The 16,271-nt window shown below is 43.6% G+C and overlaps 1 protein-coding gene across 2 annotated transcripts in view; it reads left to right on the plus strand.

Annotated features, from left to right (window-relative positions):
- The window catches only part of LOC138607526 (ankyrin repeat domain-containing protein 13C), a 28,292-nt gene that overhangs the window by 5,118 nt on the left and 6,903 nt on the right, over positions 1-16,271 (plus strand). For both annotated transcript variants that reach the window (XM_069680150.1, XM_069680151.1), the window contains exons 3-9: positions 4,433-4,537; positions 10,370-10,455; positions 11,366-11,411; positions 12,458-12,524; positions 13,723-13,867; positions 15,057-15,188; positions 15,853-16,014. In XM_069680150.1, coding sequence (XP_069536251.1) covers positions 4,433-4,537; positions 10,370-10,455; positions 11,366-11,411; positions 12,458-12,524; positions 13,723-13,867; positions 15,057-15,188; positions 15,853-16,014 — 743 coding nt within the window. The remainder of the gene's footprint in view (positions 1-4,432; positions 4,538-10,369; positions 10,456-11,365; positions 11,412-12,457; positions 12,525-13,722; positions 13,868-15,056; positions 15,189-15,852; positions 16,015-16,271) is intronic.

Consider the following 16,271-nt stretch of genomic DNA (forward strand, 5'->3'; position numbering starts at 1 on the left):
ACAAGAGACACATGTTGAACTGAAGGTGGATATTAGAGTCTCATGATGTACACTCACAATTTTGTGTGCAGAAAAAAAGCGCATTGGTTTGATTAAGTCTTCAAAGCGAACCAGGTGGTGTCGGAGGGCCTCACCTTTGCCTCAAAGTCTGACCCCTTTTGTGACTCTTGAACTCTGATCAGGTCACGGAGTGAGTGATCGATGGCGAGGAAGTGAGCGAAAAAGCCTTTTTGCAGATGTACTCAGCCTGGGTGAGAATGGCTGGTGATGCTGGGGTTTTTTAACAACCCACAGAGCCTCTTAACAAGTGCTCCATCTGTAGCCCGTGCACGTAGTGAAGCATTAGATTAGCACTTTATTTCTCCATCCCGCTCTGCCTCCCTCATTCCTCTGTTGGAGTCGTAAGTGACTCGAGCAGCACCTCTGTACGGCGCCTGCATGTGCAATCAACCCAGAGACCCACAGGGAGACTTCCTTTATCAATACTTTCACAGCTGTGTATCGAGTCGAATCGCACAGCCGGTTGGGCTAATGAATTATAGGCTAAATGTTAATGTATCCAGGCGGCTTTTTCTGATTTGATTCAAATGAACGGACTGCAGTTGTTTGATTATTCTCTTCCAGCTTTCTAGGAGGAAAATAACAACTCATGAGTCGCATTGTATTATATATATTTATATTGAATTTTAAACATCATTTTATGCTTTCTTTTGGTTAGCTGGCAGGCGAGAATGTAAATGGACTGTACTTATGTGGCTTACTCAAAGCACTTTGACACACACACATTCATACTCTGATGGCAGAGGCTGCTCCGCCGTCACACACCGTTGGCAATGCCACCGGGAGCAATTTGGAGTTCAGTGTCTTGCCCAAGGCCACTTCAACATGTAGACTAAGGGAACCGGGGATCGAACCGCCAACCTTCTGATTGAAAGGCGACCGAATCTACCGCTGAGCCACAAGCAAAGAAAGTGCTGGGAAAGACTTGAAACATCCCATTCTGATCCCAACTGTAGCTCCTGGTTGTTGCGCTGACTCCTCGGATACTAGCGCAACCTAAGCAGCAACTATTTTAATAATCGATGATTAGTTTCAGTTATTTTTCAAGCAAAAATAGAAAACCTTCTTGCTTCTAGATTCTAATATTTAAGGATTTGCCAATTTTTTGTCATTCATATTTACCAGATAAGTCATCTTAGGCGTTGAAAAATTATGATGACATAATATTATTCAAACCCTGTTTCCAAACACAATGGGGACTCAAATCATTCACATATTCTCATCAGTGCTGGTTAAATCCTCAGAGCTGTACAGTCAACTCCTCTTCCTCCTCATGACCACAAGCCAGCAGATTCACAGTGCACGACACATGATGGCCTGGCCCTTCCCTGCACGGTTATGTAATGTATATCTGCTCAATGTTGTCATTATTATTACACAATCATTGGATTTAGCGGGGTGATATATAGGTCAAAGACCTGAGGGGAGGCTTACATCAGAAAGCCAGCGCTGAAGCACTCGACATCAGCCTCTGTTATCAGCAGCTCCATCCCCGCGTCCCGGCACGGATCAGACTAATACATAAACACAGAGCTCTGCTTTTTTGTGTTTGCTGATGTTAGGCTCTTTGTGAGGCACTCGGCAGCTACAGCCTCTCTTTCTAGTGCCAACGCAGCTTCCTTATTTAATTAAAGCACGCTGCAATATGGCCGATATTAGTCAGTCTTTCAGAAGTAGCCACAGTTAACACTCGGATCACGTCGCGCGGAATTGGACAGAAGTTTAAAAGAAATCAAAATCAGACGAGTCACGAGCCAGGTCTTTGAACCTCGGCTGCTCCCCTCGTGTGAACACAATCGCTTCCCTTCGGCCTGTCTTTGTTCACTCTCGTTTTCTTTGCCGTGCTTCCACCTTGAAGCGAACCTGTACAGTACACCTGAGCGATAGTGTTGCTTTTAATTGTTTCTGTACAGAATGTAGCCTAAAAGCTCTATTTTTCTCTAACTGCACTCCTGGGAGAGCCTTGCTCCTCTTTGTTGTGTGGGTAACATGTTTAATTGGGAAGAGTTTCAAAATGTATTCCTCGCTGTCATAAAGAATGTATGAGACCCTGGCCTCTTTCTCATTAATAAAACATAGTGAGTATGTAGATCAGTGGGGTGTTTAGTGATATTTTTGACTATGACTATGTTTCTATGTGTTGCGTTCACTGTCCTCTCTCTGGTTGTGGACACCAGGCCGGCTCTGTTTGTTTAATAGCTTTCATACGGATGTTTAGAATAGAAACAAGTCTGGACATGAGGGCAGTAACCAGTTGGAATTTGTTCACAATGACTAATAGGGTTGAGTCAAAGGTTTGCAATGAGAGAGGCTTGTCTAACAGCTGTAATAAAGTTCCTGCGACAATAAGTCAAAGCTCTACACATGCACTCAGACTGTTAGCAGTTAGCCTCTGCTTTGCATTCGAGTGTTTTTTCTGCTCGCGGGGCCGTGACTGTGGCAGGGCAGTGCTGAGGCAGCGAGCTGCACAGACGCCAACATTATAATGAATGATGTCATGACAAAACTGACAGCTGAGCCGGAACAACAGGCTTCAGTTTTGGCCGGCTGTATAGTTTGTTGACACGCTGCCCGGAGAGCGAAGGGATTTTTGTGCTGCACTCGCTGCCGATCTCGCCACAGAAAAGAGACGAGGCTCGTTTGGCTGGTTTCCCATCGTTGGAATAAAAGCACAGCTCGGAGGGTTACTCTTTTTGTGAAGTTTGACATTTAATTCCTGAGAATCTTTCCTCATGTTGCTGCAGTATAGGCCCTGAAGTAGGATGCAGAGTCTTGTGTAACCGATGGTCCCATATGGCTCTTTGGTTAATGGGTCAGCTGTCATCTCAGTCCTACACACAATCTGTCCCCCTTTAAAACCAGGATTATTTTTATATCATTGATTTAAAGCCAAAGGAAATGTCTTTAGTTATAATCACATGTTTGTAGAGTTTAGTTTTGAAATTTACTACAAATCCCAGTCAGACGAGCTTGTGATAAAAGTGTGATCAGATTAAACTGGAGTGAGAGAAAGGCAGCACAGTAGAAAACAGTCCTTGCTTTTGATTGGTTCCTCTCTTAAAGACATGTTAACCAAAAAATTAGAACAGTGTTGGCATGGAGTTAAAAATAGTTTCTTGGGCTTGTTTTGTAACCATAGCAACATCACAGGTGATGACAAATCGCTGCTCATTAGTCTCAACTTCTCAAACTCACGTCAGGACTCTTTTGTGTTTAAACAGGTGTGTCCTGTCCATGTATGAAGCCATTAATAAGGCGTTATTAATTTCTACTATGTCTCAACATTTAGTGTCTTATGCATTGCTTATGAAAGGCATCAAGACAAATGAGAAAAGTCATTGGAGATTATTCAGCCAAGGTTTGTTCTAAAATGAGACATTTTGGGTAACTACCAGAGCATTTCTTCTGTCCATCTGTGTCTCTATTTTTTCCTCTGTAGTTAAAAGAAAACCAATTTCCTGCTGCTTAGGAGTCCCCTCGGAGACAGCTTTCATCATTTGGTCAAGAGGCTTGTTTTGCTCTTGTTAAAAAATAATGGGGCAACATTCATTATTTCATCTTCTATTGACTGGGTTAAAACGGTCTCTGACGGCTCCGGGTTCAAGCTCGGGTAGGCAATTTAAAAAGTGTTATTTTGCCTTTTTTTATTTCTTATACATCCCATATGCAATTAATAATCAGCTCTGACAACAAAATCTGTTACCTGCCAACCTGCAGTCATTGCAAATGAGCGTACTCTCCCTCACGCTAAAACTAGCGAGCTAGTGGACAACAATTGGATGCACTTCTCTCTTCAACAATCTCTCATGGACTTGTCCTTCACCATAAGTGAGACAGACAATCATTTTTTTGGGCTGCAGCTTGGACTTTTTTCTTGGCAGATACTTTCAAAATCCACGTTACTGTTTCTAGTTTCTCCAAAGTTGCTTACGCCTGCTTTAAGACGAAAGCAGTAAGACAGAAGGTCAGGGAAAAACAGCCGCTTCAGATGTTGCTTCACTGGTTCTCGCAGCACCCCAGATTTGCTGATCTTCTTTTACAGCACACAAAAGTTCACTGCAGGTGTCTTAACTATGAATGAGCCTGTGCGAAACCGCCGCCCCCAAGCACACCTGTGCTTATTCTGAAAAATCTGCTCTTAAGACTAAAAACAAACAGAGCTTTGTTGCAGGAGCACACACTGAGTCATGTTTGGAAAGCACATATTTATGTAAAGATGTCTCTCTTTCCTCTGTTGTGTTTGTGCTGCTGTTTGTTTGCCTGCTGTACGTGTGATGTCTTGTTTTTCATTGTTGTAAAGCCATTAATTCAAATGTAATAAAGCTGTTATATAATAGCTAATTATCTGACTGTCTTCATGTCGCTCTTTCAGAGTGTGCCCACCTGCTGCTGGCCCACAATGCACCTGTGAAGGTGAAGAACGCTCAGGGATGGAGCCCTCTTGCTGAGGCCATTAGCTATGGAGACCGACAAATGAGTAAGTTAATAACTGAATTGATCTGTTTTGGTTTTCATGTGTAAATACAGTGATGGAGGAGAGGGAAGGATCTGATCAACAGATGCAAAACAACAGTTGCCTCTGCACATTCTTCCAGGCTGCTGCCTCCAAGCGAGGCCGCGACGCCGGCCTGCCTCCTTTGTCCCTCAGAGCGAGGGGACATTCCTCAAGGCCCTCTGGCTTTGTGCTCCCATGAAAGGCAATTCATTAGATGTTCCTCTCTTTCCTCATAGGCTGCTTATGCTCAAGCCCCCACTTTGCTGCCCACAGTTCTCAGAGGCTCAACTATGGTCCTCAAAAGTGAAAATGATTTTTTTAGAACTAGCAAATTGAGATATCCACTGTTACATTACATCACTGACAGGTTTTTAACAGGTACTGGGGGTCACATTTTGAATTGTGCTGTGGAAGCAAACTCTTATACACAGTTATACAGTTATTTTAAGGCAGTATGTTGATACCTATAATCTATTTTTTGATACGGGGTCATGGGAACAGGAAGCCCTGAGGTTTTTGTTCTCTGTAGCAGAGGTGAGATACTGAACACTTGCGATGAGCTGAATTAAAACACTACAATACTTGCGAAACTACATGCAGGCTGAGATGTTGAAGGGCCAGCGTTATGTCACTAAATATTGCAACTGCCAAACATTGGTAATATATTTGCCCTAGAAATCCAGTATCAATCAGGGTCTAATATGGGCCTATTTTACTGGGCCCAGCAGATTAACTAGCTATACATTAAAATACCACATTGAGACATTTGAAATACAGCTTAAGTGCAGCAAAAGGCAGAATAATGTTAAAACTGAAACACATAAGTTATCAGTGTGTGAGAACGAAAGAGTAGGGGCTTATTAGTGCAGCCACTTGGCACCAACAATGAGCATCATACAGGGAGGCAGCTTAAAGCGTCTCCATGGACTGCTTTCTGTAATTACCTCTCTAACGCCTCTTACTTACCTTACCAGGTTTACAAGGGCCTCTATTGACCACAGCCACTAATGGAGCTCCATTTAACTGTGCCATTGACAGGTCCTCGCCTAGCTTGCAGAGTTGTGCTGCAACTAGGTGACATATTTTTTTCCCTCCTGAAAAAACTTGCAGTCCCCATTAACTCCACTGTCATATCGAATGTAGCAGGTGTCTAAATATTGTTTAAATACATTCTGGGAACTACAGAAAATATCTTTCTGTCTCTCTGGCCATGTTTTGATGAGGGAAAGGTTTTTTTTTATGCACCTCATTAAAAAACGAATGTAATAAGTTGTTGAGTTGTTTTGATTAAGGTTGTATGTAAGGCTTTTCTTGTTTAAAGGGCCAGTTCGCCGATTTTCAACCTCAGTCCTATCATGCTGATATGGGGAGTTAATGCCATTGTGGTTGGAAAAAAATGCAATTTCACTCTGTGCCTTTGGAGGACGCTAGCTGCTTCTCCAACTACACTTCCTCTATCTAGGACGTCCGCCTCCGATGTCATGTCTCATTCAAAATTGTCAGGTTTAAAATGTAGACTGCAGACCTGAAGATTTTTTAAGATGATCCATCGGTATATTCTCATCATATTTCGGACTCTCTACCGCTCTGAGCCATTGCCTGCAGCGATTAATGTCCTTGACTGGAAAACAGTAGTGTTTCACTCCAGCGTCTCTCGCTGGGCCGTTCCTTTCAGAGGGAGGTGCGCAAAGCACGCTGGGTGTTGTAGGAATGTAGAACAGGTGAAACCACAAGCTGTTTGTACAACTTTCTCCACAGCTATGGCGCCAATTTCAAGTATTATTGCTTCTATTGATTACAGAGAACACCAGCTTTGACTGACAGTGGCTTTTTCCAGGGGCGAGTTGCTCCTTTAATGTGCGAAGTTGTTCTTTTTGAATGTGGTCTCTGGTTCCAGACGCCATATGGCAAATGAGAACCAGGTGAGGCACAAACTCAAAAGTGACTCAAAGGCCTCTATGGAGTGGTTTTCTGTTACTGACATCTATACTAGGTCGGTCCGCTGATCACCTGCGTCTGCAGACAAGAGGGACTGCAGTTTCTCCATTATTGAAAAGGGACTTTAGTTGTTTTCTTTGACCCTCTTTGCGTTCTCTATCGTTGCTCCAAAGTAACAGGTCAGAGCCTCTCTTATGACAGCTCAGCTCGGAAAGGCTGAGTGTGCACAGTAAGAAACTATTACACTTTGCGTTCCTTCCATAAAAGTTAACCTGGCTGCCATGATGACATAAAAAGGGAGCTTTGCTGAAGGAAACTGTGACTATTTTCCCTATTCAGCTCAATAAATGTTGAGTCATTTACAGGCTTAACCCGCACAGCCCTGCCGACCAGTTATTCAGTATGAGCTGAGTCAGGAGTCTATGAGGAGAGTAGAGACCAAGAGCTTTGTTTGATTCACAGTGAGGAAAGTGCTTAGCTAATCATCTAGCTATAGAAGTAGTATAGTTGTGATTAGGGATTGTAAGATAAAACAGTGTTTCATCTAAGCAGACATTTTTCTTGAATGGGATAAATACCACCAATCCTAACTCGCTGATGTCACTGTGTTATTTTTAGCTCCTGTTCTGGACTCATTTCCATTGATGTCAACACGCTTTCTGTTGTTGTTGATAAGACGTGTTTGTCACCTGAGTTTTTGTCACTTACAGCTTTTAATGTGAACAAGGAGGCAGAATGTGACTCAGAGATGGATTGTGTCATTTGTTTTGCTCAATAAGAGCTATTTCTGTCCTCCACACAGCTGGGTTGTTGGCTGCAGGAGCTCGTTTAAAGGCTGCTGTACTCATGTTGTTGTTTATTAGTTGGGGAACAGCTTGATTTGCTTTCACTGTTTCTGCCCTTATTCTCGATTAACAAGACTAGGTCAAAACCTAGTATGTGCCTGACCGCATCAGGTCAGTGTGCGCTTTTGTGGGCAACACTGGAAGCCTGGCATGGCATGTGCGTGACTGCTGCGGGACGTGTTTATTTTCATTTGAAATGCATGAAAACACGTGAGTCTTCACAATGCTGGCGTGACATGCGCGAATCACGCGCCAAAAATGTGGAGAATAGTAGGATCGCGCGCGGTACTCGGTCACAATACACAGTGAAAATTAATTGTGATGAGTCCATTTGATCTCCGACAGCAGTATTTACATCTCTTCCTGTGGTAAATGTCACAGGCATGGAGAGTATAATGGGTCAACACTTCCGGTATGCTTTTTCAAAGTAAAAGCCCGATCTGGAATTCTGACTTCCCTCGTTTGTACACAATGCTTTTATTTTGAAGTGTTTCCCGGGCCGATGTTGTTGTTGTTGTTGTTGTTGTTGTTTTTTACTTTGGCTTTGAAAGTACCTTCACTCACTCACTTAGTCAGTCAGTCACATACAGACCCATGTGTAGGGCTGACCCTGGCGAGATCAAAAGATAAAGAGAGATTTATGTTGTCTTAATATTACAAAAACATGTTAAAACCATCAAATATCTGCAGTTGACAAGTTGAGCAAGTTGGGGTTAGGCCAGATTTGCTTTGATTCTGTGGTAGATATAACAACCCTATGGACAAGGCCTGGTATTATTCATGCCTTATGAGTTTGTGTACTCTCTACAATATAATGTAAAAACAAATGGTAATAGCTCAGTTACTTGCTGAAAAAATGCATGAACAAGAAGCCTTTTCCCTCCCTAATACATTCACATGTACTTTATAAAAGCAGCTTGTACTTTCTAACTAAACATGAAGAGCTTCCATGTGCTGTGTAACCTTCAGTAAATGCAGCCATTTTGTCTCCTTTTAAATGTCTTGTAAAATGAATTGACCCAGCCTCAGTAAGTTCAAACATCACTTGTTAGCTGTTTCCTGCCTGCTGCGCTTCACAACAGTGACTCCACAGCCTACCTGTGTCAATACTGACTGTGTCTGTTCATGGGAGACCTGCCAGCTGCAGCCACAGTCCAGTTACGTCCAAGGTCTAATTGTTAAATAGAAGCAGTTTGTGGTGATTTAAACGCCTTAAACTGTCTCTTTTCATTCACTCCTAGACGTGAAATTACTGCGATCACTCACCTAATTAATGCCAGGAACGTGCCCTAATCACTATCTGGGTGAATTAGTGCCAGCATGCAGAGTCAGTTTGGGTTAGCGTTAAAGCGGTCAGAGACAGTTTCCCGGCCTGTGTTGGCTGTGTGGTCCGTGGCCAGATGGTGAGACTGTGTTCTTTTCCTGGTCCCACTGAGAGGCGGCGAGGATCAGGAGGAGCCCCATCCAGAGCCTGTCCACACTCATTAGGCAGCCGGGCCGCAGAGACACCCTCGTCCTGTACTTGTGTCTGTGTCAATTGGCGCGCGTGTCGTCATGTGTATCGGTGTGTGCGTGCCTGGGCTGTTATTTGGCCTTGTTTCCCCGTCATTGCCCCCTCTGTGCTGCCTCATAGGGGGCACCAGTAAGACAATATGAACAACATGTTTGTGTATGTTGACTCACCGCATGGAGCTCAGGAGCTAGCTAGGCTAATGATCGTGCCATATGTCCACTAGGCTTGTAGTCATATTAAAATGTGGGGCAGTCTGGGTGTGTGTTATTACTGTTTTCATTAGTTTATTAGTGGCACAATCATGTCGTCATTTAATCCCCTTCTGGCTTCATCAAAGCACCACAAATGTGTCAGTGAGCAGTGACGCTGCCACTCCCTTTATAAACAGCAAATAACCATTAGATAAATGCCTGCGTGTTGGGTGTGGAATCTTTTCCCATAAGCCAGTTCTTCTTTATTTTTATTTAGCATAAACATGCAGCTCTCCTGCAGCCAATGAGCTTAATAGCAGTGAACGCTTGTTAATCCGACCCGCCACGGTTAACGGTCTCCTGCGACTATGCCGCTCCCCCAGGTCATTAAGGGGGTTAAAGGTGCAGCTCATTAGCAGGCAGCTCCATATCTAGCAGGCTTGTTTCCTTTGAACTTCCTGGAACGTTTTGATCCCTGCAGGCGGCGAGCAGGGATTGGTGCGACGCAGGCGGGATTGTCCCATCTGGCCCCAGGAAGTCAGTATAGCTTTGAACCGAAAGCCACCGTTACTGTAAACCACGTGATCTTTGCCTTGAGCATGTGTCGCTGTTGCCAGGATTTGCATAATGTGTCTGCTCCTGAGATACTAGAGCTGACTTACTGTACATTCATACAGGCAATATGTGCTCCTGTAATTCTTACGCCCTCACAGTGACACAGATAGAGGGGCAAAATCAGACTTTACTACACAGTGATAAATACATGAGGCATACTAGCTGGCACCTTAAATAGTGGCTTTAGTTTTGTGATATGATTTCATATTATTTCTCGACACATGTTGATGTTTCTTCTATCACACTCTTTACGGTAAAATGAGCGAGGAGGGGCTTCACTCAGAGGGTGCATGCTCTCTAAAGAGCTCATTATGGAAGAAAATAGCCCTCCAATAGTGAGAAAAGTTCCTCCGCTAATCTTAACTAATCATGATTTCGGAGAATCTGGATTTCATGCCATGTAGAGAAGATTTGCCAAAACACAAGCAACGTGGTGGAGGGATAACTTGGAGAAATAATATTGTGAATAAATGATTTTCTTTCACCAACTGTTGGGATCAGATTGAGTAAAGCAGAAGGTTATTTGAAGAAATTCTTAGTCAGCTGTTACAGGAACAAATGGCACGTCTCCAGTAAACTTTTGAACAGTTTTCTGTATGGAGAAATCTCTTTTTTTCAGCCGCTACTTTTTTCCTAAGCTTCAAAAAGCTCCCTCTTTGTTGAGGCTTTTGGTCTCACTTGCTTTTCTTTCCTCCTTTCTTGTGTCTTCCAGTCACAGCGCTGCTGAGGAAGCTGAAGCAACAGTCCAGGGAGAGTGTGGAGGACAAGAGGCCCAAGCTGCTGAAAGCCCTGAAAGAAGTAAGATCTGTTCTGTTTAAACGAGCTGCTCCTGAAGTTTTGACACATATTTTTTTTTGTTTTCTGCTCATTAGATCTTTCGTTTTTATTCTGCCCCATTTTATCGTCTCTTTTTATCACCTTCTCTCTCTTCCTCTCGTTGCGTGCGGCGAAGCACATTAACACTGGGCCAGATGAACACAACACACATCCACAAATGAGCAAATATCCCTCGCAGACATCAGTCAAGTTTGTCATTTACAAATAACTGTCATCACAACAAAGCAAGGCCACAAGGGACACACACGCACACAAAGACAACACCCATCATAAACGAGTCAGAGTTGAAGACCTGCCGTTTAAGGCTAAATGAAACCTCACACTGCTTTACAGCTGACGTCAACAGTACACACACACACACACCCCAACACTGTAAACATGTACTAATTATCAGTCACAGTTATGCTTCTGGGTTTTTCACTTAAATCCACACCTGGCTGTTCCTGTGTCTGCCGTGATGGGATGCAGTCCTCTCTGGCTGATGAAGCAGAGGTGCCAGAGATATCTTTTTTTTTTTCTGCTTCGTCACTCAGAGTTTTTATAGCTCTGGGAAATGATGATCTCCCACCAGCCTTACATCATTACCAAAGGCCAGGTTGGGACCACCAGTGGTGAAGACGGGATCAGTTCATCCCATCGTATCACCTCACAGGATAATTAGGCTGTTTAAAGTTGGGTCAGTCAGGCTGGATCTGTCATGGAAGGGCATAAGGGTTAACTGTTTTTCAGGGCTGTGTTAATTGAAAAGCTTTGGTTGCACCATTTTGTCACATAAAGCCCAGCAACAGAACAAAAAAGCCCTGTATTTTCACCTTGTACACTCTTGTAGTTTCACTTGAGATTGAGATTCTTTTGCCTTCTTCCTCTGCAGCTCGGGGACTTCTACTTGGAGCTGCACTGGGACTTCCAAAGTTGGGGTGAGTCAAGCATCATCTTCTGTCTATATATAGTGAGGTTCCCAGACATTATCCTATTTGGAAATCTACCATGGTGCAGTCTGACACGGATGCTACAGACAGGAAAATGTGATGGAATCAGTCTGTGTCTGTCTGCTTAGTGTGTCTTCACATGTCTTAAAATGGACTTTGACAGTCGGAGTCACCGGTGGCTCCCGGCTGAAAACGACTCCTCCTGCTGGACATGGACTGACACACCATCCTCTAATCTGTCGATGTCCTTGTTTTTATGATTATGTCAGCAATATCTTCTATTTCCAGAAGCAGAGCTTGTTCTCCAGTCGGACTGGATTTACGCATAATGCGGCCTGATAGACTGTTACAGAGCGCTGATAATGTGTGACAGCCGACTGAATGTGTCCTCTGGTGGAGCAGCTTTTGCTTAGTCTGCACAAGTCTGGCCCCCGGAGTGTGCGCCAGGACTGAAGTCTGTGAACTCACAGTGTGTTTGTGAATTATTGACAATGCGGGCGAGATTATATAACAGATGCATGATAGTAACCAAATGTAAACTGGTTGCATAACAGTGCATTTGTAAATTGAAATTGCATAGAAGCAAAGGGCTTCGATGTGGCAACGGTCATCTAAACATAACGTTTGTAAGTTCGTGCTAAGAGAAGAATATGGTTTAAACCAACACAATATGACGGATATGATGGGGTCAGAGGGGTTTCTGGATTGGTGATGTTCAAGGCCTGTTTAGTTTACATGTGGCGCTCTGCTGGGTTGAAGGAGCCACTTGATTTCAGTCCTTCACAGAGCTGTTTCTAATTGTTAGAATACCTCTTTCTGCAAAAAGAAATAGAACAATAAGAGAAGTAATGCTTTGTGTGACTTCACTTTAAGTTATGAAATATTTAGCAACAGAAATACACACTTTGTGCCAACTCTAGTCTACAGAGCTATATGCTACTGAGGCTTTGAAGGCGATGGTGATTTTCATTATTGAGTGTGCTTTCTAAATTTAGCTGTTTCACATGTTCTCACTGTATCTTTTCCCGTTGCAGTGCCTTTGCTCTCCAGAATCCTGCCTTCGGATGCGTGTAAGATCTACAAGCAGGGCATCAACATCAGGTTAGTCCTGTCAACAGATGTAAATGTGTGATTTCTGGAGACAAAGAAAAGCAGTTCCCTTGATAAAACCTTAAACCAGGCGCTTTGTTACTTTTAAGGCTTGCTAATTTATCCGTCATCTGCTGCACAACCTCTCCTCTTCCTCTCCTCTCTACCTTTATTTTATCCCCTCAACCTAGTTTGGTTAACTAGGGTGTGAAATCAGTGCCTGGCAGTATGAGGAAGCTGAGCACAAAGCCTCTGCGCACACGTCTTTTACTTCTGTGTTTCTATTTAAATCAGAGCGTCGTTTGAAGGACAGTTACAGTAGGGTGTATTTTGCTTCCTCGCTCACTTATAACGGGCGTCAGCAGAAATTGGTCACACTGTGACGCATGCTGACACGACAGTGGATCCACGTTGCTGCGATAAATGGCCTTGTGGGCAAAAATGTAACACCAGGCTCTCGCATTTTTGGGCATATGGATTTGAGTTTTATTACAAGGTTACAAGGGCAGACTTTTATCCAATACATACGCAGATACTTTTGTATTTGGGTATCAACTAAAAACTGAATCTATCTAATGAAAGAGCCGAGTGCATACAGGAGTGTTTTTGTGTTTCTGTGTGCTGTTCCTGGATGAGATATCCTTGATGTGGAGCTTTTCATTATTCTCTGAAACTGCTCCTGGCTGTCTAATTTGGTATTCAAAATGCCCTCTTATTATCCCGGAGTTGCAGGCAGAAAAGGAGAGAAAGAGACAGAGAGAGTGGAAGAAGAAAAAAAAAAACTGTCACAGCAAGTTCATTTACATTCTCGTGCTACAGTGTGTCAGGCCTGTCATACCTACCCACAGCACCCACCACTTTGTTTCTGGTCTTCACAAGTACATCAGTGATTCTCTTTGCTGTCACGCCTCATTCCAGGACTCCCCACTTTGACAAAGTAAAAAAAAAAAAGATGCTTGAAGCGTGTTGTTGGTCTCCCATGGCAATGATTACCATAAACATTGGGTCTAAAGATTCAGAGCAAAGGTGTGACATCCATCACCGTTTCTTTTTTTTGCTTACAGTTTTTCATGTGGCCAAAGTGAAACTCTGTGCAGCTCTTTTTGCTGTCACTCTGTTTCCTGTTTAGTGTTTTGTTGTCTTTCTTTTATATCAGCTTCAAGTTCTCACACATAAACTAGCCTGTATCTTTGTGTGTGTGTGTGTTTAGATTGGACACTACCCTGATAGACTTCACAGACATGAAGTGTCAGCGTGGCGACCTCAGTTTCATCTTCAACGGCAACGCCATTCCCTCCGAGTCTTTTGTTGTGCTGGACAACGAACAGAAAGTCTACCAGCGGATACACCATGAGGTGAGTGAGACGCAAGCTGATATTAGCGTGAAAGACTTAAAGACTCACTTGCACCACCCAAAGTTTGCCATGTGCATCAAAACCAAGATATAGGGCTGGAACTGACAATTCTTTTATCAATGAATAGCCCGCCTGTTGTTGTCGTTATTTTTTCACAAACTGTCAGCAAATAAAACAAAGTTGGTTTCATAATTTTCCAAAATCATATTCAAATATCTCGTTTTGTCCAACTCAACAGTTTAAAGGGCCAGTTTGCTGATTTTCAACCTCAGTTCTATCATGCTGTTATGGGGAGCTAATGCCATTATGGTAGAAAAAAATGCATTTTGGCTCTGTGCCTTTGGAGGACGCTATCTGCTTCTCCAATGGGACCTGGAAAGCCAGGGAGCTCGCTAAACTACACTTCCTCAATCTAGGACGCCCGCCTCCGATGTCATGTCTTGTTCAAAATCGTCAGGTTTGAAATGTAGACTGCAGACCTGAAGATTTTTTAGACGATCCACTGGTATATGGATTCTGTACCGCTCTGAGCCATTACCTGCAGCGTAAACGTTAGTATTTCACTCCAGCGTCTCTCGCTGGGCCGTTCCTTTCAGAGGGAGGGGCACATTGCATGCTGGGTGTTGTAGGAATGTAGAATGGGCGAAACCAGGAACTGTTGTACAACTTTCTCCACAGCTATGGTGCCAGTTTCAAATATTATTGCTTCTATCGATTACAGCTTTGACTGACAGTTGCTTTTTCCAGGGGCGAACTGCTCCTTTAACAATTTGCTCTCAGCTAAGACAAAGAAAAGCCATAAATGCTCATATTTGGGAAACTTGAACCAGTGACTGTTTTTTTGCCTAGAAAAAGATTAAATTGTGTTCGCCTGCACGGTGGTGCAGTGATTAGTGCTGTCGCCCCACAGCTAGAAGGTTCCTGGTTCAAATCCTGTGGAGTTTGCATTTTCTTCCTGTGCATGCGTAGGTTCTCTCCGGGTACTCCTGCTTCCTCCCACAGTCCAAAGACATGCTCGTTAAGTTCCTTGGTTTTTAATTCAATTAAAATTTTAATTAAAATTGCCTGTAGGTGTGAGTGTCAGCATGAAAGATCTGTGATTGACGAGCATTCCTCGGGTTACTCCGCCTCTTGCCCAGTGAGAGCTCAGATAGCCTCCAGCCGTTCTAACACCGTTCTGTATGTTCAGGAGTCGGAGATGGAGACGGAGGAGGAAGTGGACATTCTGATGAGCAGCGACGTGTACTCCGCCACGCTCTCCACCAAATCCATCACCTTCTCCAGGGCGCAGACCGGCTGGCTGTTCAGAGAAGACAAAACGGTTAGTGACAGTGATTGTAGTTGTTTTCTGGTTGTTGTTGTTGTTACATGATTATTACTCACACCATCACAGCTTTTCCAAAGTCAGCTGTGGGTCACAGCGTTTCACCTGGCTGTGGAACTTTGGGAATTTCAGTAGCTTGACAAGTTGTCTTATCAAATTCCAGGGGAGGGCAGGAAATGGAAGAAAAACAGTATACAGGGGTCAGTGCACATATCGGGATGTACATCGCAGTAAGCATGTAGCATATAAGAACATAAATTGCAATATGTCATGGTTTTTAGAGTACTGAAAGGAATCCAGACTGGTGATGCCTTCAAACTTGTCTGAATTGAAAAACAACACAGAGGAACTAATAGTAAGGAAATACTTTAGCTCTGATGATGTGCTGGACTTAATGAAGAGACCCAGGATGAGGAAGATACGGATCCTGTAAACAGATCTTGGCACTGTTATTTTTTTCTTTTAACTCTTCTCTCCAGAAATGATGGTGTTAAGGAACATCAGTGGTAGCCGCAGGAAGGAACCACAGGTGATAGGCTCAGAGTTAAAAACAACAACGGCAGGGCAGGGGGTTAAAGTGTTAAATGAGATATGTGGGTATCGCTTTCTGTGGCCCCGTCTCAGTGAGGGGGACTTATCTAACTCTGCCCTCTCCCTCCAGGAGCGCGTGGGAAACTTCCTGGCTGATTTCTACTCCGTGAACGGCCTCGTGCTCGAGTCCAGGAAGAGACGGGAGCATCTGAGCGAGGAGGACATCCTGAGGAACAAAGCCATCATGGAGAGCCTGAGCAAAGGAGGGAATCTCATAGAGCAGAATTTTGAGGTGAGTAAGGCAGGCAGCCAATGTGGCTAATTGTCACATGTCATTCAGCAGAGAGAAGGAGGGGAAGCAGAAAGCAGGCTATGTCACCAGAAAATCATATTAACAGCCTGTAACGCCATCACACATGATGAGATTATGAAGGTTATGGGGCCTCATGGAGCTCTACATCCCAAACATCCTGTACTAGACTGGTGCATGGAACACAGGCATATTGAGAGCATTAAATTACACAGTAGCTAATGTAGCTAACATTCACC

Source organism: Semicossyphus pulcher, unplaced genomic scaffold (assembly GCF_022749685.1).
Source record: "Semicossyphus pulcher isolate SPU_LCO1_2020_fin unplaced genomic scaffold, fSemPul1.0.p SCAF_4, whole genome shotgun sequence".
Taxonomy (NCBI): Eukaryota; Metazoa; Chordata; class Actinopteri; order Labriformes; family Labridae; genus Semicossyphus; species Semicossyphus pulcher.